General features: G+C 34.5%; 1 protein-coding gene across 5 annotated transcripts in view; it reads left to right on the top strand.

The window, feature by feature from the left end:
• Nucleotides 1-26,140, top strand: part of AFDN (afadin, adherens junction formation factor) — a 140,149-nt gene that overhangs the window by 93,974 nt on the left and 20,035 nt on the right. For all 5 annotated transcript variants that reach the window (XR_003256535.1, XM_026085105.1, XM_026085104.1 and 2 more), the window contains exons 22-28: nucleotides 1,585-1,671; nucleotides 21,927-21,992; nucleotides 22,152-22,225; nucleotides 22,742-22,860; nucleotides 23,852-24,046; nucleotides 24,306-24,397; nucleotides 24,891-25,079. Coding sequence is in view for 4 of the 5 variants with exons in the window: in XM_026085105.1 (XP_025940890.1) it covers nucleotides 1,585-1,671; nucleotides 21,927-21,992; nucleotides 22,152-22,225; nucleotides 22,742-22,860; nucleotides 23,852-24,046; nucleotides 24,306-24,397; nucleotides 24,891-25,079 (822 nt within the window). In the remaining variant the exon portion in view is untranslated. The remainder of the gene's footprint in view (nucleotides 1-1,584; nucleotides 1,672-21,926; nucleotides 21,993-22,151; nucleotides 22,226-22,741; nucleotides 22,861-23,851; nucleotides 24,047-24,305; nucleotides 24,398-24,890; nucleotides 25,080-26,140) is intronic.

Here is a 26,140-nt window from a genome sequence, read left to right as displayed (position 1 = left end):
GGCCTTAGCCTTCCTCGTCGCATCCCTGCATACTCTGACAACGTTCCTGTATTCCTCCCAAGTGGCCTGTCCCCCTTTCCACTTTCTGTATACTTCCTTCTTCTGGTTGAGTTTTGCCAGGAGCTCCTTGCTCATCCATGCAGGTCTCCTGCCTCCTTTGCTTGACTTCCTACTCATAGGGATGCACTGATGTGAGAAATTAATACCATTTAGACTGTCCGAATAACCTAATCTGATCAGTCTTCTCTCTAGTGCATGTATGTTAATGGAGGGTGCTAAGCATGACAGTGGAAAAAGTCTTCAGTATGGAGCTGTGCTTTAAATGCAGGTTCGCAAATCACCTCTTGGTGCTACACGTCTGGGTAGTCTAAATATTAGATAATGTTCAATTATATAGTTGTGCTGTCTTAGTTTTTTTGCAAGCCAAAACTGTCATCACAATTCTGTTTCTGTTGGTAGTCTAAGGAATGGCCCAAATTAGGCAGTCCTCCTCAATTTTCGTTGAGGATTTCTATTTATTTTTTTTATTGTCACACCAAAAAGAGAAATCATGTATAGATTAGTGACAAAGTTATGTTCCTGGTGTCTTGTGGCTTTTTCTTCAATGTGATTCTTCTATAGAAGTCTCTCACCTTTCACAATGTATATGGTTTTTGTTGACTCTAGTTTTAAAGAATGTTTCCATTTAAATTAATGAAGAAAATCCTGAATAAAGTAAGAATATGTTCTGTCCTTCTGCAGTCTTTGGCATAGGTGTGCTAGAATACTTCTAGCTTAAAATCTACTTGCTTTCCGAACATTTTGAATTAATCAGTGTTAATGTTTTTTGAATTAATTTTTTTAATATATTTTTACTTTGTCCTGTGTCTTGTGGAACTTGTAGTAAGCAAGTTTTAATATGGGTACAAGCTAGGGTTCACATGCTCTAATTTATGTGCTTCAGCTCATCAAGATTTAATGTCAACTTTTTGACAGGAAACTGGCAACATTGTGAAGATGCGAAAAAGAACCACTGAAAATGTGAAGGGGGCTGGGGTTTTATTTTAGCTGTGGGATTTGGAAGTGAAATTTTCTGGAAGCTTTCTTTCAAGGCTTTAACAGTCTGTCTTTGAAATTAACTGTCCCATAACATCTTTGCAAAATTATGTTCTAGATGCTGCATTAAAAACTGAACTCCAGACAGGTCACCCTCACCCTTCTAAAAGGGCCTACTGAGTTTAAATGTCTGATTTTGTAAAAAGTTGTTTCATTTTATAGACCTATTACATTTCAAATTGTAAATCACTTAAAATCTTTCTTTACTGTAACTGTTAAATTAGCAAAGGAGAAAATTGGTAGACTTCATAACTCTGTTACTGTATAGAACACAGGTGTAATGATTAATATGAATTCACATTATCAACTAAGTGTAACAGATTCTACTTTTAAAATTAAGTTTCAGACATTATTTAGGGTGTGAGATTTTTTTGCTGCATAAACAGTTTTGATTGTCAGTTGGTTATTCTGTGTGGTAATTTTCTCAGCCTGGCCATGAATATGAGCTTTTGTCTTTTTTCCTCTCCATTCCCCTTCCCTGTTCAATAGACTCAGCCTTTGAGGAAAGAACCTGAAATTATCACTGTAACACTAAAAAAACAAAATGGAATGGGCCTGAGCATTGTTGCTGCCAAGGTATGTAAATCAGTTTGTTTAAGYGTTACTAAGTTTTTTTGTTTGTTTGCTTTTTTTAAGCCTACTGTGGAAGATGTTAATGGAAAAATCCATTTCCCTCAAGTCTGTCATGCATGTGATATTAATGATACTTTTATTCTGTCTGGGAAATGTTTCCTTAAAATACACAAGTATGAGCAGTATAAGAGAAAACATAATATGGATATAGTTATGATATTTAAGTCTAAAATGCTACAGGTTAAAGTAGCATTTTTCAGACGCCAAATGTTTTTAAAGAGAATGAATAAATGTGGTTATTTAGCACTTCAACTGATAAATAGCAGGAGTATTTGGGGAAGAAAAGCAGTAAAATGCAGAAAGAACAAAGTGTGTGCATTAGTGTTTTATCCATTCAATAAAAAAAATAATAATTCAAATATATACATTGAAGTTTGCCTACTTTCTGCTGTGAAGACAAGAGACCTTATCCTTTTACAGTATACAGCTACCTGTATGATTTCTTTCTAATCAAGTTCTACAGCATATTGAGTAGCTTGATGAAGGGGAGTGTTCCTCTTGTCTTAGCAGAAATATCTCGTGTATGCTTTCTGTTGATAATAATGTATAGCCTGCACATACAACTCCAGCCACCAGATGGAGGGCTCCACTAGTTGGTGGGTTTTGCTTTATTAAACGGGTCACATAGCAGACATGATTTTTAATTTTAAAATTTGTTATAAATTCTGTAACTGTGATATCCAAGAGTCCTGGTTGCGATAATGTGGTATACAACACATGCAGCAAGTCTTTCCTAGTGCCTCTTCACCATGTAGTACACAGCTTTTCGGAAAAATCTTGTCTTCCTTGTCACTTACTGCAAGGGCTAAAGGCATGATTGTTAGTCCTTTTAAGTTACTTGGCATAGTTAATTACTTCTAAACAGCACTATTTTTGTTGCAACTTTGCACATTTCATGTTCATGAAGTGGTAATCTTGCATGGTATCTGCTCTAAAGATTTATTTCTGAAATCTTTTTTAAAAAAAAAAAGGTATCGGGTACATGTTGCTAATGATCAGCAGTTATTGAGAAAACTATTCAGAATCTGAAAAATGTAACTCAGTGTTCTGCTCTGATTTTGTGGAGTCAGTAATTTGAGAAGCAAATACTAGATTTTGAGATATACCAGATATATGTATCAGAGTATGTATCAGTAGTATGTATCAGACTGCCATCTGCATTTCAGTTGAATGTTTTGAAATGTTAAGTTGAAATTAGTTTTTCACTTTAAGCTGTGACATCTGCTTTCTCACCTAGAGAGAAGCAGGGTATAAAAGGGGGGAAAAAATTTCCATTTTCACTGGAGCTGGCTGGCTTCTCCCATACATTGTTTTAACTAGCAACGCTATCTTAATTTATGTTAGCATTATGTAAGAATGTTACTGTCCAGTGTGAAAGCTTGCTTTGAAATTTTTTACAATTTGTTTAACCAATTTTATGATACATCCATTATCTCAGTTTGTGATGGAAGCAGCAATCTTCATCTCAGCACGTGTACTTACAGAAGCATTCAGTGCTTCCGGCAGTATTTGCGTGCCATCTTGCAGTGGTACGCATGCCACACTATTGGGATGCTGATTTTAAAAAGGTTATGCCCTAAATCTCAATCTGAAGTAAGCTAGAGGCAGATTTTTATATTGTATTAGTGTGTGTAGAATAGAAATTTTTGCTTAGCTTGAAGTCAGCAGAATGTTGATTGGATAGAAATAATCATCTTACATTAAGTGTTGAACCAAATTGGTTCCAAATTAGTAAATAATTAGGATGATTTTCACGGGGCTATTTAGAGTGTGGAGTTGCTTATTGGAGGTAATTAAGTAGCATGGTTTTCCCTTAATGGGCTTCATAAAAACAATAGGGTAAGGAGGAATGTGCAGGGCACCAGTTTTCCCAAGAATGGATTAGAGAATTGTGTGACTGAGAAGCTTTTAACAGTGGGTGGATTTTTTTCTTTCTATTCTTATCTTGTTGACTTTCACTGATGCTTTTTCTGATGTGTCTCAAGTCGTGTGTCTTTTAGCAGCATAAGAATTAAAATTCTCAGTTTTTCTTTTGGCTGCGAAAAGTGGGAACAGAAATCCAATAAAGTATTTGTTAAAATTTCACACAATTTAAATGTTTGAAGTACCTGAAATGAGAAAGAGACGAGCATCAGAATGGATGCACTTTTTCTTTAAAAAGTGTGTGTGTGTATATATATATAGAGAGAGAGAGAGAGAGAGAGAGAGGTTGGTTATCAAATGTTCATATGAAAGTACATTATAGTTTAAGAAATTAAAACCTATATTGTGTTTCAGAAACACAGTTACTCTTGCCATGCGTAGGATCCTGGTTTGATAGCTGATCCCGGTTATATTTCTTTGACTACTGGTTTCTTGAGAGTGTTTCAAAAGTGCTGTAATGAAAGAAAATGCAATGGCTAGTCAATAGGTGGCACTGTTCCAAATAATGAAATATAACTTTGAAACTACTCAGCTTTGGTTATGAAAATAACTTTTGATATGACAAAACAGCTGCTCTCAGTAACATTCTGTGAAAGAATGAGAATGCCTTTGCGTGTTGGTGTTGACCTACCTTTCTCATTAAGTTAAAATCGACTTTTTCTTAATGTACTCCTGATTCTTGTCACTGGCCTTGTGTAAAGTTGATTAAAATGTGCGTTGCTGATGGTTTTTAGAGATGAGTGAAATGGGCAGATTCAGAAAGATCCATTAAAACAAGTAATTTCTACTGAATGCTTCTTTCTTCCTTTTACCCACTGCAACAAATCTACACTTCTATAGTAATTTGTGCTCATCTCTGAGGAAGCATCTAGCTAACTTATAATTTGGTAATTCTTTTGGCTTGTATTGGTTTGCAGGATTTCTGGATAATCAAAGTCTGTGCCAATTAAGAGTTTGTAATGGGGAAATTAATCCCCTCGCATACACCTTCCAAACAAAATTTTTGTAATTACCAGGTGATTGTCACTTCCTTTTCTGCTGCAATCTAAAAAAGATCATCTGAGTTGAAGCTAAGGTTATACAAGCAGAGAAGTGGCACAGTGTGCATTGAAATGTTCTGCACCTGCTTATCTTTCTGATGGATGGTTTCAGTTTGTAATAGCGATTGAAAACATATTGGCAGTAATAAGTGAGGTAATGAATATATATAAGTGTTAGATCACTGGGGAACCCTGCATTTGATCCTCTTTCCACGTAACGACAGCTAGAATGTTTAATTGCATTACTTTTAAATAAAAAATGAGTATTTGTAAAGTAAATGTTGCCAAGTATGTTGGAGGGAACAGAATTGCTACCTATCAGCTAGTTTGCTTATCTTAGTTTACTCTAAGAGTATTTTCTAAGGCAAGACAGCCCCTTTGAGCAACCATGTAGTAAGCATATGTGCTATATGAATACATGCTGGATAAAACAAGTTCAGTTACGAAACAACTGCTAGCAGCCAGGGGATTGTAAACAGTGGTGGTTTTTTTGTTTTGTTTTTTTCTTAAGTTGAGAAAACAACTAACAGCATTTCTTAACTTCTTCTCTAACTTAAAAAGTTATATTGTATAGCTTCACGTGTTTTGTGACCCAGAAGGTTAACCTCTTTTTTTAACCCATTTGCAGTGTTGCATGTTTCCTTGTAGTAATGCTTCTGTAGCTTTATTACCAGTAGCTTTTATAATAGGAATATGGAAATCTAGTTGGTAGGAGTGGTCGGGCATTGGGAACAGTATTGCTTTTTTGAGGTTGTGTGCAGAATTTGGTTGCTCTAACCCTGAAAGATGTTTTGATGTTAAAAGCTGCCTGACTCCCAACCACATTGCGGCTAAGTTTTTATGAAATCCAGATGATTTGGAAGCAGTGTGTGCATGTAGTTTACTTTAAAAATATATCACGTTTTGGGGGCTTTTGCATGTGACTTCTTAGCCATCTGTGGGCCAGTACATTACTTCCTGTTTAATTTGGAGGTTTTGTCTTTTGTACAAAAGGGCTCCCTTTTTGTTTTTCTAGCAGTTTTCAAAGTTTAATAAAGCCTCTAAAGTAAATGAAAGTCAGAACAGCATAACTGATTACGTAAGAGACTGAATATTGTATTGGTTATAGCTGGTGTTGATAAATGCTATACTGTGTCATAGCATCCAGCTCAGAATTATCTTGATGGGTATCTTGGAAAATCCAGCAGACTTGGTTGCTGTTGAGGGCTGAAAGAGAAGTGGAGAATTGTTTTTTTTTCTTTCAAGGATCTGTAGTCCTGAAGATCAAAATGTGGTTTTCTGTTGTTGGAAGAACAGAATCCATGGTAAGTTTGTTCAGGTTTCTGTTGGGACTGTTTTTCTGTTAAGTTTTAAATATTATCCCTGTACTTTTTGCTGCTCTCTTGCTTGTTTAAACCTGCCAGTAGTTATTTGCTCATGTAGTAACAATGTAATGTAGCATGCAGTTAAATATAGTCAGAGGCTAGTAGCTAACTTTCCAGAAATTAAAAGAAAAAGCTTAACTAATTTTTAGCTTATTTTTTATATGCACTTTTCAGATTTGTGGAARTAACTTTTGATATTTAAAGTTTAAGGTGTGATAACTACAGTTTTACCATGGAAGAGCATGAATAGCATGACCTGTGATATGCTTACTTGTCATATTAGTTGGCTTTAATCCAGATTCCTTTAAAAGCCCATTTTTCATTTATAAAGTCTTAATAGAATAATTAAAATTCACATCCCAAGCAGTATGTATAAGAGATTTTAAATATTCTGTAGACCCCCCAAAAAGACCAGAACATGCAAATATTTTCCAGTTACAGTATCTTATATTTAGCACATTTACAGCAGAGAGGCATTTAAATTCTGTTTAGACTGCTACTGCACAAAAGAAAGGATATTCCAGTGTTCTGCAAGCATGGTGGATCAGATTTTGTTGATTAATTTTGGCATGCCAGTTAGTCATTAATATGCTACAGTTTAGTTCATAGAAGTATACTGCATATTTCTCTTCTACTTCCTACTTTGTCATCTTTTATTAGTATAATGGAAAAAGTTACCTTAAAATACATACATACACCTTAAAATGCATACGTATATGCACACCTGTCTATAAATGAAACTATATTTTTAGGTTTTTTTGAAGATAATTGAATTAAATATTTCCACAGCAATTACTAAAATATGATAAGATGATGACTTTTTTTTTTAATAGAAGCATTTCAAAGTGTCAGTATGATATTTTATGAATAAATATTGTGGGGATGAGGTTTCCTTTTCTAAAACAAGTGTGTGGCATCTTAGCTATAAATAATTTGTATTATTCAGTAACCTTGTTTGTTCTTAAGGTTTAATTAAATCACTAGGTTGATTTATTTTCTAAACAGTTGTTCTTCATTTTATATTTAACACAGTCAATTTAAGGTGTTAAGGAGGGTTTGACACTACAGGATTATCAATTTAAATATGAAATTTTTCTGAAAGTTTGTTTTACAAATATTTCATCAGTAATATATTAGGTAATATGTTCTCATAATATAATTTTGTAGGTAATATATTTTGGAGGAACTGGCTTAAAAATGTTAATATAAAAGCATAATTTTTTCAAAGTGGAAAATTAGATTTATATTTACAAATAATACTGATAACCTGGTACTTGATTGTATCTACAGTGAGTTTGCAAAATATTGACCATTGATGGGTTTGGGGTTTTTTTTGTTGGTGGTGGTTGTTTGTAACTGTTCCCTCTCACGTTCCAGCTCCTGAGGTAGAATTTCAAACACTTTAGCATTCCCTTGTAACAGTCGTCTTGTGTCTGCACATCCTAAATTTTTTTAAGGAAAATCTTTGCCCTTTCCTTCCAACATGAATTAATTGAAATGTTTGAGTATGAAGGGTTTGGGGTGTTTTTGTTTTGTTTTGTTTGAATGCTTGATGTTAAGTCACATCCATGGTCTGAACTACTAATGTTGCCTTAACAGACTTCTTAAGAGGAACTTACTTTTTTAAAGTAGTATTTTACTAGCATTTCTACTACAGATTTTCAGTCCCACAGGAGTAAGATATAATGCAAGCTGCCAATTTAGTCTCTCTCATGGACAAACATCTAGCTATGTGTTAGTAAGTCGCTTGTTTCCTGTTAATTCATAACTTTCGGGGGGGGGGGTTGGTAAATTTTGATACCTTATAGGTGTTGCATAATAGCTTGCTAATGCTTTCATATGTTTTGTAAAAACTAAAGCTTATGCCAGCACAGCATGATTTTTCTTCTCACTTGCTGAGACCGCAGCTCTGCTGAAGTAGAGTGGTTTTGTCTTTTTTACTAGCATTTATTTAGATTTATATTGCAATTGGGTCACCCAGACATTTGTGTGTAATGCCTTCTGGACAAAGGGGTTTTTAAGAGCCTGTCTAAATAAAATTGATGTGCCAGTTCCTCCATGCATTAATGCCTTCTGTATGCAGACACTTGCTAGCAAGCTCACAAAAGTAATAGTGTACAAAACTAGCATTCCTCTGACAGGCTTCATTAAATTATGTCATTGAAATAACTTTTTAAATTCCATTTAAGTACATGTTAATATATCACTTTAATTTTAAATTTTTTACTTCCATCAATAAAAAACACTTTCAGAAGCTAGCAAATTCTTTGTTGACTATTTCTGCATGAATAATGCTTTCAATTGGAGTAGAAATTTAAATGCTTAAGAGTACTTGGTAGTGTATCCACTGATACTGCATTAAATTGTATCCATCTGAAACTGCCCAGCAAATTTATGTGGAGGACTGTACTATGTTTTTTCTGTCATAATTTGTTCTTAGCTATAGAGTCAAGATCTATTTCTTACAAAAAGAGCAGAGGTTGTTTTGTTTTGTTTTAACTAAATTAGATTGTCACTTAAGTCTTGCCCATGAAGTACCATCTACAGACCTAAGAAAGGTGAGGTGTTAGTTCAGAATTGTCTCAAAAGGAAAAAGTGCTGCAGGATCTGAAATGCAACTTGCAGATTTGTGCATAACTCTAAATAGCTGTTGGTATATCGTGGCTTGAAGTATTTCTAGCAAATTTACATTCAGAAGTTATAGCACTTATTTGGGGAATAGAGTTCGAGCAGTATATTTTGCTTGAACTCAACATGTTTTTTTTCCTTTGAACAAAAGAAAAGATAAACTGATTCAGACAGGCCAATGTATTTTATTTGTAAAAAAATAAATAATAAAAATTGAGTGCCTTTATCAATTTGTGCATATCCTATGTATCTTCAGTTGCAGCATTCATCATGGTAAGAGAGGCTTCCTTTTCAGAAAGGTTAAAGAAGAATCTTGAATAAAATTTGCTTAGTCTTTTATAGATGCAATGTATGAAACACTTTCCCTTTACCTGCTTATTTTCCTGTTTCAGTAGATCCAAGAGTAAATATGATTAGGAAGAAACTGTTAATACTTGATTTCAATTCCAGAATAGGATTATAAGTCAATTGCTTTAGTTAGTTCCTTTATTTGCTTTGCTTTTCATCAAGGAAAATACTGTTTTGSAAGCATTCAATTTCTGAAGTATGAGAGAAATAATTTGTTTTACACTGATATACTTCTGTCTACCACAGAAGACACTATAGCTATTTGTGTCTGCCTGCATGCTTTCTTTGTATACCTAATCACTTTACTGAGAATTCTGAGTGCCATAATTTGGTTWAAAAAAAAAAAAAAAGACTACATAGTTAATTAATCCCATTTCAGTAAGCCCATTATACAACATCCTGGGTTCTTTGGTCTTTTATCTCCTGGGAAAAGCAAGCCTTAGGAAGATGTAGGGTATCTTCACTTAACTACATTGCATGCAAGTTGGTCTTTATTGCAAACATTCCTTTTTAACAAAGTAACAGGCACTTGATTGGAAACCCTTATTCCATTAAAGAAAACAACAAAAACTCCTTGGTCCGTTATGGTTTCCTCTTTCCAGGCTGTTTGTAAGTAGAGCAAAGTTCTCTAGGTATGCTGGCTGCTTCTGAGGCTTGTAGGGTTGTACAGCTTGCAGTCTAACTTTTTCTCTGGATCATAAGACGTTTATTTTTCATCTGTTTTCCTACCCAGTGCTACTTAGTGCAGTAATGGAATTGTTCATTAATGTTAAATGCTTGATGTTCCTATGCCTATTAGTAATGTTGATTGGCCCCAAAGTTTGAATCTCCCCTGCCTGTTTTGCTTAATTGGAGATGTTTTCCCCACTTGTGACTGTGCTTTGTCCAGTTCATAAAATGCTTCTTCCCCTCCATCCCCCACCATGGAGGGAGAATGTGAGAGGGTGAAAGCAGAAGTTTTCATTTGTGGAGCATGGGTCAGTTTCTGAATTTTTTTAAAATCAGAGTACCACATGAATCATGGCAGCTGTAGCTACAAATAAAGGACCAGTTTTACACACAGTAAACTGGTTCACCTCACTTTTATTTGGAAATTACATAGAGCATGCTATGAAGTATTTTGTCTAATGATGATAGATTTCCAAAGTCTCTAAACTGTTCTTGAGGGGGCTGAGGGCTTCACTTCCTCTGCCAGACTGTTTTTTTGATCTTCAATTCCAAAGCAGTTTTCCCTTGTCGGAGGCGGGACCAGTAGGGGCAAAGTTAGTCTTTCTCATTTCTCTGGACTGACAGCAAGTAATTCAGTGAATCGCAGTCATGGTATGTTCTGTACATAAAGTAGATAAAAATGCTTGTTCTCATCCAAATGCAGTACAACCTACAAAATACATTCAGCTTTGGGGAATGTGGGTATTGTGTTTGTTTTCTCAGAAGCATTTGCTTTTTACATCCTAGAGAGTACGTTTTTAAACTGGCTGCAGTAGTTTAGTAAACTGGTATTCTTTAAAACGCATATAAACTTGAATTATTTAAATGTTTCTAAACTAACTGCTTGCCAGGGAAGTCAGACTGAGACTTGATTCTGTTGCATAAACTTGCCTTTAAGGTTGTTTATAAAAACTTCTGAAGATCTTCTGTGTATCTTAGAGTCTGGAATAAGAGACTCAGCCTTGATAAAAATCAGTAAAATCTACTCTCGGCGTAGGCAGATAAAAGATTTCAGGCCTGATAATTGATTTCAGGCCCGATAGCTAGGTTACTATCATAGGGCAGACAATTATTGTTTGGTTTAAAGATACTTTAGTTGCAGCGATTCATTTTGTTTTTAAACTGCTTAGTTTTTAGAAAATGCAACAGAGGCTTCCCAAGAAAGACTGACTTGAGGAAAAAATACCACCCTTGAAATGTTATGAAAGATAGCAGACTCTAATATTCCAGCAAAATGTATACATACATACATATGTGAAATCTATATTTTTAAAACTAAGTTTTTAAAAATGTTTCCATAATTATGCAAAATCCAAGCAAGTCTTGGAAATTATTAAAAAAAAATAATTCTGATGGTTTGTGTGAACAAAACTTGCCATCTGGAGCATTTTGACATGTTGTAGTCTTGGTATCTGAAGCCACTTAAGTTGGCACATAACTTGGAGTATGGTTGATAACTGTGTGACTTTTTTTGTATGTGTGTGGATTCAGTCAAACTAACTGGAGAATGAAGATACCTTCATTTCAAAACAGGTTGCTATCTCTGTGAAACTTAAAATTTTTTATTGGAAACTTAGAGTGACAAACAAAGTATGCAAAGCTAGGCAGGTATAGGCAAATGATAGTTTAAAACATGTAATGACAAGGCCTTGCTGTTAATTTTCTGGAGAATTATAGGTTTGGTTAGGCACCGTACATGCAGATGTGTTTTACAGCAGCATATTTTTTACTTCGTTCAGGCTATTTAATACAACAGTTTTGTAGTCCTAATAACAATTGGAAAAATGTTTCCATAATAGATTTCATCATTTTAATCTAATCATAGGTGTTAAAATAAGTAGGTCATCCTACAGATATACTAAAAATGCAAGAATATTACTAACCTAGGATAAAGTATAGCTAATTTGTGTTGGACCTAGACTAGTTGTGCAGTAGGATGTTTGAGGGTGTTAGTAGCTTAACTATTAAGGAGTTATCACCTTGTCAACAGATGGACCTTTGTTCCCCCTCTGATACCTTTAGGCTAGGGTGTTGCTGAGACTGGTTCCTGTCTAAGCAACTCGAACCACCATACCACTGGCTTTAGATCCCAGTGTGGCTTAGATGTTTAGTTTTGAAATCCAGCTGCCTGTTGAGTCCCATTAAAAATAGTAGGCTGTTGTCTTTGCCATACTATTATGGCTACTTAATCTGGCAAATGCAAAATGGTAAAGAGGTGGATTTTGTTATGTCTACTTTTAATTCTTTTGTGCTGAATAACCAGTTTGTGGGCTAGATGTGCCTGCTGCCATTAGGAAGACTGTATATCTGCTTTTATTGTTCTTCTAACTGCAGCTTAATATACAGTTGCGCTATATGGTATTTTCCAGTTTTATGGCTGATCTAATGTACGTGAGCCAAAATTTCCTGTGTTTGTTACTGACACAGGAAGTCCTATAAACTCATCTGTCTTGTGACTTAGCAACACTAACAGTAAAATCTCTCATCCTTAAATATTTTCTTTAATTCTGTCTTTTTTTATTAATTCTTTACTATTGTATTCTTGTTCATCCTCAATTTTGCATCCTTCTGATATATCATAGTAGTTGGGTTTTCTTTTTCAGTTCACTATAGTTTATCTTGTTTTTCGTTATTACTCGGTCTGATTACCCCATAGAAGTGGTTGTAATTTTTTTTTTTTTTAATGCTCCCTCTTGCATGCCCCTAGATTTAGTAGTAAGTTTTGAAGCAAATGCAGTATTCTGGGTACAATCTTATTAAAGCACGGAGGGGCTTGCAAAATAACACTAAATGTGAAAGCAAGTATGTACTACTGTACGCTGATGTGATTCGTGATAGAAGGCCCAACTGATAAGCTGACATGATTAAAAATGACTTGTTTATTGCTACACTGTCTCAAAAGTTGAGGTTAGATTTCATTGACTAACTCCATCCTTTGTCTTATTTAACACGATGGAGTTTTTGTAGTCAAGCAGAGATTCATACAAGGTTTAAAAAGGACATTTGCCACTTTTGACAACATGTATGAAGTCTTTGCATCTTATATGCATTTGTCTGCCGTGAATCTTTGTCACCTGGGCATATCTCTCTATATATTCTTTTGTCAAATTAAATGTTTGATTGACRTTGCTCTGTTGTATCAACTTTCTTTTCCTCCCATCCCCCGCCCCTGCTGAATTTCCAGATTTTTTAAAATCCTTTTGATGTTTTTCTTTTCAGCTCCGATATGAATCAACTTTGTGTTGTTTTTCACCTTCTAAACTTTTAACAAAGGTGTTGAATTAAATGGCATTAACCAGTGCTGATCATTCCTCACTAAATTCCTTCTTATCCTTATGCTTCATTCACCTTCAGTGTTACATTTCTGTGAATGTCTCAGTCTGTGTGACTTGAAGAGTGGGATCCTGACCGATAAACATAGTATTTGTGATTTTTGTTATCTTCTTCATCTTCCCAGTGCTCTTTTAATGAGGGAATCTGGTGTTGGACACCTTTTTGTTCTGTAGATGTGTGGTTACTCTTATATATACATTTTATCAGCATTCTAGAGATTGAAGTTGCTCTGGCCACAGGTGCCAAAATTGCTCTTTAATTAATGAGGATTCCCACAGTTGCTTTGAGTTTTCAATACTTTCCTAATCTTCCAGGTCCTTCAGCAAAATCATACAGTAAATTCATTTATTTGATCATTTATTCAGTTAATTCTTTACCATATTACTTTATATTAGATGATGTGTCCTGGGATACTAGCTTACATTTTCTAGTTGTCCTATAGCTTATTTTAAAGACATTTATAAGTGAACATTTTACAAAGTACTCGTTGCTTCTTAATTGTCCAAAAGTATTTAGTGCAGGTTCACTCCCTGCTGTTTCTGGTGTCTAATTAGTGGCCTTGCTGTTTTTCTGGTGGTACTTCTTGAAATGTTTATAGAAAATTTGTTTCTGCCAACAACTCACGAGAGAGCAAATACAAAGGCGTACAGTCAAAAGGCATGAAAATGGAGCATATCATACTCCTTATGATATAACAGAGGCCATCATCTTCTGAAATGCTAAGCTGATCACTCTTCTTACTTAACCAAATCATTTTCTGTATTATTTATGCTTTCTTGAAGTTGGATTATCAAGGACTAATACTCCCTGAGAGTTTTTTCCTAACAAGGTGCTTCATAATTATCCTGAGCTATTAGTAGAAAATATTCTGTAGTAAGTTTTGGTGCCTTTTTTTCCTTGCAAAATAATTCTCCATGCAGCTCTTGTTAATGTGCCCTATCAAGGGCAGATTTACAAATAGCAATTAATACTTAATTTTTGAGTTCTTTCAGTAGTAAAATTCCTGTCCATTATAATTAAGTGAGATTAAATGTTATAGGAAGCTATCCTCATCTTTTAAGGGAGAGCTTTTTCTGAATTACTAGAGAAGAAAAAAATAAAATGATACATATACAAAAGTTGTCTCTTGGGTGAGATTTTAATGTTGGTCCTCTTCTGTTGGCCCCAGTCTGTCTGAATCCATTAAGGCTGCTCTTGAAGGAGCTAAAGGCCCTTGCTGAAGTTCCAGCTGTTTAACTTTTTCATGCTCCTCAGTCTTCAGTTGTATTTTCAGATGAAGCTCTGTTTATACTGTAAATGTGGTTTGTTTGCCCCCCCCCCTTTTTTTTTTGATTCAGTGATGGGGAAATTATAAAACATTCTTTAAAACAAATGAAGTAATAGCTAGCACTGATTTTTTTCTCTTACACATGTAAGCTACGTTTTTGATCATGAAATCGTCTGCTGTTTTCAGTAGTTATACGTATTACTTAGCAGCTTGGGATTGTAGCTTACAATTTTAGTTTCTTCTAATAAAACTTTTTTTTTTTTTTTTTTTGCTTTGACCGAGAATAATTGATCCAGAAATTTTGCAAATACATTACAAAATATTCAACCTTTAGATAGTGCTGTGGGTATATCATCCTCTTTTTCCTTATCAAGCTGCTTTAGGGTTGAATTACAATGTTTATTTATGTGTAGACTTTATATGTGGAAGACAGTGTCAGATTTGTATGTAGGGCATACTCAGTTATTTGAGAAGGTCCTTTGTCAATTTAGCAAAAATCACCAGAAATAAGTCTTTTGTTATAATTTTTTCTTATGTGAATTTGACAGATTTGCATGCAGTTGAACATTTTTGAACAATGCTTACACTAAACTAGTGCATAATTAGCATCACTTTAATACTTTGAAGTTATAATTTAATTTCAAATGAATAGTTAGATTTGCATGAAACTAGGAAACCAGTGACCTATGAATTGTACTGATGTGAAATTCCCAGCAATCATGGTCATCCAAATGTATAATAAACTTAACAAGCCTTTTAGTGTTTTATTTCCTCACTTTTATTTATATCCTCAGGTTGTAGTTATAAAATCCATCTTGGAAGATATTTCTAAACATGTTTCTTTGTTCCATGATAAGAATTCTTGAAACTGGGTGACTATGAGAAGAATGACGTTATTCCTCTCTAATTTGTTCTCTCATCTGAAAGCTTACCTGTCTTTTCCTTGTGTCCCGCTTTAAGAATTGTTGTATAGTGTATGTGAACCACACAGATGCAATAAAAACAAGTGTAAGGGAGATGGAGCTTCTGCTGAGTTTTAATTGCTGGATTTATTGATAGCATTTCATACCTGTTTCTTGATTATCCGCTTGATTTGTAGCACCTTTTATTCTTGCTCTGTTTCTTGGAAGAGGACTCTTTTATTATTATTATTATTATTATTATTATTATTTACAAGGTAGTGTGGTCACTTAGACAAATATTTTCCCATACATTCCTTTCTTCATTTAGATTTAGGATAAAGACCTCAGTTACCATATTAAGCAGACTTTTGTATGCAGAAGTATCCTGTGTTTGCCTTTACCTCCCAAGTAGGATTAGAAGATCTATTAAAATTCCTTCTACGTACAAGAGAATGTTCACCATTGTCATAGAATTCCTGCAACAACATGTAAGTCGCTGCAAATTTAGGAATAATTATTTTAATACTCTTATTAAATTCAATCTAAGTACATGCCAAGCTTGCAAATGTGGTATGTTAACATCTTTCAACTTGTGCTGTTTTAAAGCATTAACTTATTTCTTAACATATCATTAAGATGAGAAGAGCAACTTTGTACAGTTAATATAAGAATCATGCAAATGCATGTGTTTGTTCCAGTTACTGGGCTTAATCATACAGGATTCTTTCTGGACTATATAGTAATTTCACAATGTTTTCCTCAATTTCTCACACAAATTGGATGTTTTATAGATGAAAAATTCCAAGCATGGAGAAAAATATGTTCAGGAGTTTTTTGATGTTTTACTCAGCCAGTTGAACTTCCTGAAAAAAAATCTGGGAACTTACTTTTATCCTGTTGTATAATTACATCACTAAAGATGTATTTTTTGTTGTTTTATGTTGTATTTTTTGTTGTTGTATTTACCTCAGTTTTAGGTACCCTAGTCATCTTCATCCCTTGCTAAAATTGCTATACTTTGAATTATTTACGTCAGAGGTGTGGGGGAAAATCTGATGGTCTGTGGCAAAGTTGGGAAGTGTCCTTTGGATGTGCTTGCCGTGCAGGATTTTAAAAGCTTAAAATTCATCTTAATTTTAAATGTTCATAACAGGGTTTTTTCCCTGTTCAGTTAGCATCTCTGTTAGTGTGGGGCTCTGCTTTTTTTGTTTTGTTTTGCAATTGTTTTGGGAATCAGCTTTTGCTAGAGTACGTTTGGTCTGCAGATACTGCTCGGAGTTGCTTGGCAAGTCTATAGGTGAACTACAGTAGGATTTAGGAATTTGAAACAGTTAAATTGTTGGGCTAAAAATCCTGTAACTTCACAGAATAGTAGAAGCTGAGGCTGCTGCTGCAGAAGAAACATGAATATTTTATGTCATGATATTTTTGCCTATTTGGAAGTTATTTGGACAGTGTTTAAAATGCAACATCCTTTGTTAGGTCAAACTCCTCTCTTTATGTTGGTCGTTAAAAATATGAGAATATTTCCCTAGTGAAAGTCATGGAGGAAGACCTATCTGTTCATATGTATGCTCTTAACATAGATGAATCGTTACATTTAAACGATGAAAACTTCCTGGCATTAGTTTTCCTTCTTGATGGTTTTTGTGCTTCTAGCAAGAAAAAGCCCAGTTCAGGGTCTGATGTCAAAAGCCTACCTGATATTCATCCTGTATATTCACAGCCCTTGAAAATTATTCATTTATTACTACAGGCAAACAGTTGCTTTAACCCGATAAAAGTTAGCACTACGATTTAACAAGAATAAACTCACCCACCCTTATTGATCCTCTCAACCTCCTTTACTGGATGGTTAGGAACAGTCTTATGCAAGGTAGTAAAGGGAGCAGGTGGTGAAAGGGGGGGTGGCCTCTGTAGGCTTCAGTCAAATGAAATAACAGTGTAACTAGGATATTGAGAAGACCTAAACTGTGAAGTAAATTACCCCAACTTTCTTGGCCCACTCCACTGCTGGCCTTAAAATTTATTTCTGTGCTTTATGCAGTTTTTATGTTCTGGGTTTCTCTTTTGTCCCGATAATTTAACTATATTGTAAAAGCATGGAATGAGGGTTTTCTCATTTTGAAGCCTAGGTCTAATGTACTTGAGGTATCAGAATCTATAAATATCATATAAGCCTCCTTTTTTTGGTTTGCAATTTATTGTTTTTCTAATTCTGATTGGTTGATACATTCCTTATAAAACTTTTTCTTTATGGTTCTCTGTTTCAGCAACTCATTGTAACGGTAGATAACATTTAGAGCTAAAGCAAAGCAGGTATTCACAATAGAATATTATGCTCGTGCAGTTTAGGGTTGGACTATTGTGCAGTTGTAACCTAGGTGAACTGAAGCCAATGTTAACTGCTTTTGATGTGATAATTGTGTTTACAGCTCTTTTTATTTTTACTGAGAAAAAGTTTATAATGCTTCTGAATTCTTGGAAATGTTAAATGATTTTATACTGCCAGGTGAAATATTGCCTCACTATTTTGCGTGTTCTACTAAAGACTCCAATGTCCATGGACTTTTTTTTTCCTCTGTTTATTTTTATGATAGGTTTCTTTTGGTTGCCTTAAGTGTTTTCCACAAGTGGTTCTTCTAATTGAAAACTATGACTAGAAGGTGTATCTGCTAATTTAGAAGCAGTGATTCAGTAGTTTTTTTGGGTTTTTTTTCCTCATTTGTACACCTTTAATAATTTAAGGGAAGTTTTCAAAGAGGAGGACTTCCTGAGGTTTTTCCCCAAAGGGTGCTATTCTTTTACTTTCTGCAACAATTATGAAAAACTTGCTTTAAATGTGGAAGAAAAACAGGTAAATTGGTAATGTTAGAGAGTTAGAGAAGACTTTTTTTATGTCTAGAACTTACTTTTTTTTTTTAATTCAAATAAATGTTTTGGGGGGTTATAATTGGTGGTATATGTTGGAGAAACTGCATTCTAGGTTCCCAGTATATTTATCTGGAGCGAAAAAAAGCCTATCTTCTTGTACTTAAAACATTCTTGCTTTCCACAATCATCCAGCTTATCCACAGTTGTGTTCTTCTGTTCAAACAGCATACAGATATATATGCTTTAGCATTTCAGGGAGAAAATAAAATGAACTGGAAAATTTTTTACCATATTAGTTACTATGATTGGTACACACGTCATTGATCTGTTTTGTTTGTCAGGGAATAATTCAAACTATGTTGACTTTCACTTTCCTTTAAAAGAAAAGTAGATTAATAGACAGTCTACCAAAAAAMCACTGTTTTATTTTAATGTCGTCAGTAAACAGTATTTAGGAGAAAAATCCATGTGGGGCATATGAGAATTTCACTCACTTTGGAGTTTAGTATGCATGTCTAACTACGTATGAACACACTTTTTGTGCCCCTAATACCTGTACGTTTTCTTCTAATGCAATCTCCTTGAGAAGCAGGAAAATACTGCTATCCTTTTTTGGAGAGGTGGAGCTGAAGCAAAATAAGTCTGTGTTAATAGGAATTGATAATTTAAATTCAAATGCCTGTAAAGCTTAGGGTAAAACTTGAAGGAAGATGATGAGTTAACTCTGAGGATGCTTAGTGAGAGGTCTTCCTAAGCAAAAGTGGTAGTATAGACATCTTGTTACAAACATTAAATGGCATATGAAGTAGGCAGAGAAGAAGGAACTCATCTGTCCTAATAATGTGTGATGAGACATGATAGCTGATAAAGATGTTTGATGTAATCTGAATGAGTAGAGATGTATTTTTAAATCATTTTTATCCTTTCAAAATTCATTAGTTTTAAGTGAGATAACTTAGCGCTAACACATCCGTCATAACTATTCTTAAAAACACAGGACAGAGATTGATTAAACTGTATTGGCTTCATAAAAATTTTTGAAGAAAGAAACAATGAGCAAAATGCCAGCTTATTGGAATCGTGATGAGGAATTATTGTAAGACTTTGCATATAAGAACAGTTATACTGAGAGCAAAAATCTGTCTAATGTGGTATCCTCCAGTGGTGGGAGCCAAAGAGCATAACAAAACAAATTCTGAAAATACAGACTGCTAGAAACTAAGAGAAACCAGCTATACTTATGTCAGAATGTATTGCGTGGGGGTTTTTTGTGTTTTTTTGTTTGTTTTTTGTTTTTGTTTTTTTTTTAAGCCTGTTTATGTTTCAGCATCCATGGTAGCCCTGTTTCTGTCAGTTTCACGATTTAATTATGAAATTCTGTGGAAAAAGTAGTTTTTGTTGACTTTTTACATATGCTACCCGGTAGCAYGAATAAGAAAGGATTATATGTCATCTCTCTCATCAGCTGCACGACAAAGCTAACAGTGCCATTCATAATTCCATAGACCTTTACTTCCTTCCTTGGTTGCACCTAAGCTGAAGAGTCCTATTTAGTTGGTTCTCTCAAGGAAGCCATTCCACGTTTCTGATCATCCTTGTTATCCTTCTCTGAACCTCGTATTTTGTTGGTGCCTTTTTGTAAGGGGGTAATTAGAATTATAAAATGTTTTCTAAATGTGAGCCCTCTAAATTTTGAGTGGCAGTGGTGGTTTCTGATCTGTTTTTTTTTTCCCGAGTAGCACTGTTGGCTTACGAGTATTTGAGCTGATTATGTGAAGAGTTCTCTGAAAACAATGTTTATAAAGATCTTTCTGAAAGAGTTAAAGCGAGTTTAGAAACTGTTATATGTGTATTTTTGCGATTGCAGATGTTTGTCTCATCACTATCAGCAAACCAGTGCACGTCATGGACTTAAACAGAAGTTTTCAACTTCATTTATTATATTCATTTTAGGCTTCTCTGATAATTTCAATTCCTTGTGAAAACTAACGACTTATTTTCTGTGGTTGAACCAGTTATTAATGTACAAGGACAACTTCTCTTGTATCCCATGATAACTTAAATTCTTTGAGAACACCTGGTGAGAGACCTTGCCAGGCGCTTTTTGGAAGTCTAGATGCAGTGTCAACCAGATCATCCTTCCCCATGCACTTGTCGATTGCTTGGGGAAAAAGAATAGATTTATGAAGCATGATTTCGTTTTTCATTATATTTATCTAGCTGCCTTCTGACTTGTAATTCTCATAACTTAAATCAATTTTTCTAGTAGAAAGTTAAAAATAACATTCTGTGTTTACATAGATGATGTTTCCTAGAGTCCTTAGGAAAAAAAAAAAATCCTTGTTTGGTCAAATATAATTTTTAAATCCCCTTTATATCCTTCCTGGACATAGGAAGTATCCTTATTTTAGTTATTTATTGCATGGCTTTTATTTCCACATTTTATTCATTTTCATTACAGCTCAAGCAATTATTTTGAAATATTTTGAGATGTAGAATGTTAATCTCGAATCATAGGACTTGAAGTAATTCCTGTTCTGTGCCTTTTGAGTAAACATTTGGGATTAACTCAAGACTTAATGAATAAAAGTTAAACCCTTCCCCTGTTTAGAAAACCTTGTATACCCCAGCTTTTGAAGAATCTTCACCTTTGATTTTCATTTTACTTTATTACAATGATGGAAACAATGAATGCTTTTTCTTCCAAAAGAAGAAAAAAAGAGTTGAAGCCTGCAGGAAGTTGCGTTGTCACTATCAAAGTAACTTGGGATAATATTTTGAAAAACAGTGTTACATTGAAAACTGTACTTTGCTGAAGACTTTTTGATGTTTCTGTAGCACTCTTCTGCCGAGTGAATTGCAGAGTGATTTTAAAATAGCACAGTTCACTGTAATAAATAGTGAAATCACAAGTAATTGTCTTACAGTAGAAGTGACAAGTTCAAGGCTTGTGATAGTAAAATTTAGACTGATCTTTGTGGTGGCTTGTAAATTGGGGTGTGTGAAAGATGCAGCAGCATGGCTTGAGTGGACACCTATGTTCTCATGCCTCAAATCTGTTATTTGTTTGGAAATATTTTCGGTGTTAACGGTCCTTTTGAAACTTAGTGAAATAGATACTTTGAGGCACATGTTTTATGAACAAAATTACATGGTTTTGCAGTAGATCTAAATATTGGCTCTGTCAGTGTAAAAGACTTCTTAATTATAATGTTCACTTTACCTGATTGTTATATATTCAGAGATACTGTTTGTCTACGCCAGCTCCTTTACAGATATCCATTAGAAGACAGTCATAATAAATGTAAAAGTAGTTGCATTTCTTTTCATTTTATTTCCTCAAGGAAGAATAGGTGATCTGCATTTTACCTTGTTTCATTTGGGTATTAGCAAGAGTAACAGTGCAGTCTTTTGGAACATAATGCATAAAGGTATAAAAAGCATTAATAATTTGCATGTAAAACTGCAAATAAGTGTTTCTCATTAGAAGGGGATTAAAGCAAACTCCTAAAGTATACATTTTAATTAATGTATTTTTTTTCTTGTTTATTCAAGCTTATATTAAGACCAAATAGTATTTGCTTCTAATGGTGCTTTCAGGTTCAAGAGGCATAATATTAAAATTTTGTTTTGGCTTCAGATGAACGTATATCTCTTCTGTGTGATTGTTTTTTGCAGTTTGGGGAAATAGAAAAATAGTGAGAATTTAGAGGTTTACCTAGTCATGTAAAATTCCAGTTAAAACTTGTGGAATGCTTGCTTATTTGAGATCACATTTAAAGGCTGCAAATTAATTCCTCTTTCTCTGTAGGGTGCTGGTCAAGACAAACTTGGAATATATGTCAAGTCTGTTGTGAAAGGAGGTGCTGCAGATGTGGTTAGTAATATCTTTAAACATCAGAAGTTCAAAGGTAGAAAGATCCTTTGGAAATATTTTTACATCTTTTGTTTACTAGTATGCATGATATTTGTTTTTATTTACACCAAGTTAGCATTGCTATATGATTTTCCCCCCCCCTCTTGAATATGTAATTAGGATGGTCGTCTGGCTGCAGGGGATCAGTTGCTCAGTGTGGATGGTCGAAGTTTGGTGGGCCTGTCCCAGGAAAGGTACGGAATAGTTTCATTAGGTGTCTTTACACAAAATGCTAGAATAATAGTTTATTGAAAAAGGTCTCAAGCTGGTGGTTTTGCATGTTACACTTTGTCTTGGCTTTTTATGACTGCCTACATGTAACCTTAGTAACAAAAGTTCAACTGTTCGTGTAGTATTTTCTGTATATGGTACGGGTAGCTATATAGAAAAGATTGTGTTGTGCATTTGGGCTCTGGTATTGAGCAAATTTTTCTTAGCTCTAATTTTAAATATTTTGGCTTCTGGCCTTTACCTGCAGAAACTGGAAATAGACAACACATACAGGCATGTACTATTTAATGACTGTATCTTCTAGTTGTTGTATTCTAATTTTTTGAAAATTTTAAGATTATTTAGAAAAGGAGTGCCTTGTCAAACGAAAGATTGCTACAATGAGCAGCAGAAATGATGACATAAAAAATGATCATAAGGAGACTAAATAATACAGTGCTTAGTTTTATTCTGTTTTATTTCTTTGGCTCTTATTGCAGGGCAGCAGAACTGATGACAAGAACAGGTTCTGTAGTAACGCTAGAAGTAGCAAAACAAGGAGCAATTTACCATGGTCTGGCAACTCTGCTTAATCAGCCATCCCCAATGATGCAAAGAGGTAAAAATGACCATATTTATAGTAAAAACAACTTTATAAGCCTTAGAATGCAGAAAATGTAGTAATTCACAATATCTTGCCAAATATTACCAAAACATTAAATCAGAGAAGACATATAATCCCACAGAAGGGAAGCATTCCCTTTCATATCAAAAGTTCATCTGATTTTTAAATACTGTTTAAAATTAGACTAATCATTAATAAATGTAAATACCTTTTAAAAAATTAATGTATTTAAACACAGGCCTTGTTTGGAATAATTTTAATAAATGGAATATAATAAGTACAGAGGACATTACAACTTCAGTAGCTTTTTCATCCCTTTCATAAAAATTTCTCTCCTCCCCTCAAAGGATGACTTTCTTGTAACCAGAGAGAATAGTGTGATTGCTGAGAGAGAAATAAATAGAAACAGAGCCCCCTGAAAGATATGCTGCCATTGGTTTTTAAACTTGGGATATTGAAATGGCTCTTCTTAAGTTTCTGTATCTGATGATAAAAAGTTCTTGAGTGTTTCTCCAGTGGTGTGTTTAATCATCATACTTCAGTGAACTAACTCCAAAAGACAAATTTATTAAAGTCTTGCATAAAATAATTCCATAAATGGAGAAAATTTCTAAATATAGGATAGTACTACAGTATGGAAAAGAATGGGTTAAAAGAATAAATCCCTGTTATCACAGTTTACAACACCATCCCAGACACCATATGCCTCAGAGTCAAGAGACTTTTCAGTAAAGCGCATCTGGCTTTCCCAGATATTGTGGTATCTTTTTTAAAGCTCTTTTGAAGCATAGAAGTCAAAGGAATCCTAAACAGTCAATGCAAGAGTGGAATGTATCTGAAGAACTAAAGTTTTTAAAACTTAGCATTTGTTTTACTAGCAACTCATATTCAATTACAAATGCAAGGTAGCTCTTGTTTTAAAAAGAGTATGCTAGACAGTAGTTTTTTAAGTCAAAGAGGGAAAATACGTATCTAACTATTACAGTTTCTGACCGCCGTGGCTCAGGTAAACCCCGACCAAAGAGTGAAGGTTTTGAGCTGTATAATAACTCTGCTCAGAATGGGTCACCTGAGAGCCCTCAGCTGCCGTGGACGGAGTACAGTGAACCAAAGAAGCTGCCAGGGGACGACAGATTAATGAAGAACAGAGCTGATCATCGCTCTAGTCCCAATGTAGCAAGTAAGTAAGATTATCCTTCTTTAAGGGGTAGATGCTTCCTCCACTACTTTTCATGGCCTTTGCATTCCAAAGGGGGATGATTGTTTTAAAAAATCGATCAAGTTTAAAATACTGACCTAGAAGTAACATTTGGAGAAAGCCTTTAGTTAGAACTATTCAAAGAAAAAAATCATAGTTATTTTGTGAATACTATTATTTTATTAAGTTATGTAAATTATTATTAACAGTCATTTAAATACTTCCTGTAACTTTCCAACAGATCAGCCTCCAAGCCCTGGAGGGAAGAATGCTTATACATCTGGAACTACTACCAAAATAACCTCAGTCTCTACTGGAAATCTTTGTACAGAGGTCAGAAGTGGCAAGCAAAATACTAGCTATTAAAATTTCCTTAGCTATCAATAGGAGCAGCGTGCTTGGGTCAAAAGAGTGTCTCACTTAAGAATTTGAACATAATGCTAGTGCTAGTGACTGGTTGGAGTTTTGCTTAATCTAGCTTAATGAGAGATTGAGACAGCTGTGGGTGGTTTCATTAAATTTTGTTCATGAAATTTTCACTGCAGTTTTTTTTAGGTTTGGGCAATATTGCTTACTTGTTTTCAGAGCTTAAAAAACATGGATCATAACTACAACTTATATTTCATACTAGAAGACCTCTTTATCTGACATTCCAGACAAATCATATTCTTAAGAGCCAAAACAAAACATTTAGAAAATGCACTTTTAAAAATAGAAATTTAGAATAAAAAATAAATATAGGAAAAAAATGGAAATGTAGAATAACATTCTGTGCAGATCTGTGAGATTAGTAAATTTTACCTTATGTTCTTTATACCTTTTTCAGGAACAAACTCTGCCTCCACGACCTGAAGCTTATCCCATCCCAACACAGACCTATACTAGAGAATATTTCACATTCCCAGCTTCAAAGTCCCAGGATCGAATGGGTCCAACTCAGAATCAGTGGCCAAATTATGAAGAAAAAACACAGGTCCAGGCAGAGAGTAATAATTCAATCAATACTACAATGCAGGTTAGAAATAATTTCTTTCAGTATGTTTAAAAAAAAAAAAAAAAGTGCTTGTCTTCCATGTACAAATTGCTGGAGACATTTTTGCAGAACAGTCACTCTCCATGATCTCTGAGCTTCTGAGGATAAACCATGCCACAGATTGAGGGCACTAGAACTGACTAAACTTCAGCTGAGCTCTCACTCCTGACCTAGTGCAACATGAACAACTGTACTTTTGCCAAGACTGGCTTGAATTCAGAAAGCCTGCTCTGATTTTGTTCATAGAACTTGGGTTATCAAGCTCTGCAGACCTGTTATCTGGGTTATGTTAATCCCCCATTACCCAAGAGAATGGGGAGTAGGTGGTAGTAGGATTTGTCTTGTAAAATGTTTTGTGCCTTTCTGAAAAGCAAACCAACTCCTCTACTCTTCCCAGAAGGCTTATGTGGAAAAACTTCTTTGCCTGCAGGGTTCCTTGTTTAAGTGATCAGATGAAGTATTAAAAATGAAATAAAACATTATTTTAAGACCTATCCAGGGTCTTCATCGAGACACATTCACTTCCCACAGTTAAAAAAAACCTTCAAGTTGCATCTTTTTTTCAGTTACACTGATACTACCTCATTATCAAAGCACAGATGCTTCTTGATCTGAAGTGAATTTACCCCCGAGGTACCTTTGTAAATTCAAAAAATACTGCTATTCCACTCTTTGTAAATGAGGACTTTACTCAAAGCCATACAGGAAATCAAATCTTGGTCTACAAATCCATTCACTTTCTCACATCTTTTTCTCTAATCCACCAGAGATAGCCTCATCACTTAAAAATATAGAGTTAAAACACTTTTTTCCTTCCTTTCCTTAGTTTCTGATAAAAGCTGTGCCTTGCATCTGTTTCAGCATGTTTTGCATTTGGAAAGTAGTTTCATCTAGGTTATTTTGAGATTATGTCATGAAAGCAATGTAGGGGATCAATTACTGAATACTCGCACATGTATTGCAAAGTCACTTGGATAGAAGTTATTGTGATTATTGCTGTATTATAGATATCAAATCCTAATTATTTCAGCTGTTAAGAATTT

Source organism: Apteryx rowi, unplaced genomic scaffold (assembly GCF_003343035.1).
Source record: "Apteryx rowi isolate R43461 unplaced genomic scaffold, aptRow1 scaffold_66, whole genome shotgun sequence".
Lineage (NCBI taxonomy): Eukaryota > Metazoa > Chordata > Aves > Apterygiformes > Apterygidae > Apteryx > Apteryx rowi.
The sequence above is the reverse complement of the archived record's forward strand: the minus strand, read 5'-3'. Positions and strand labels throughout refer to the sequence as shown.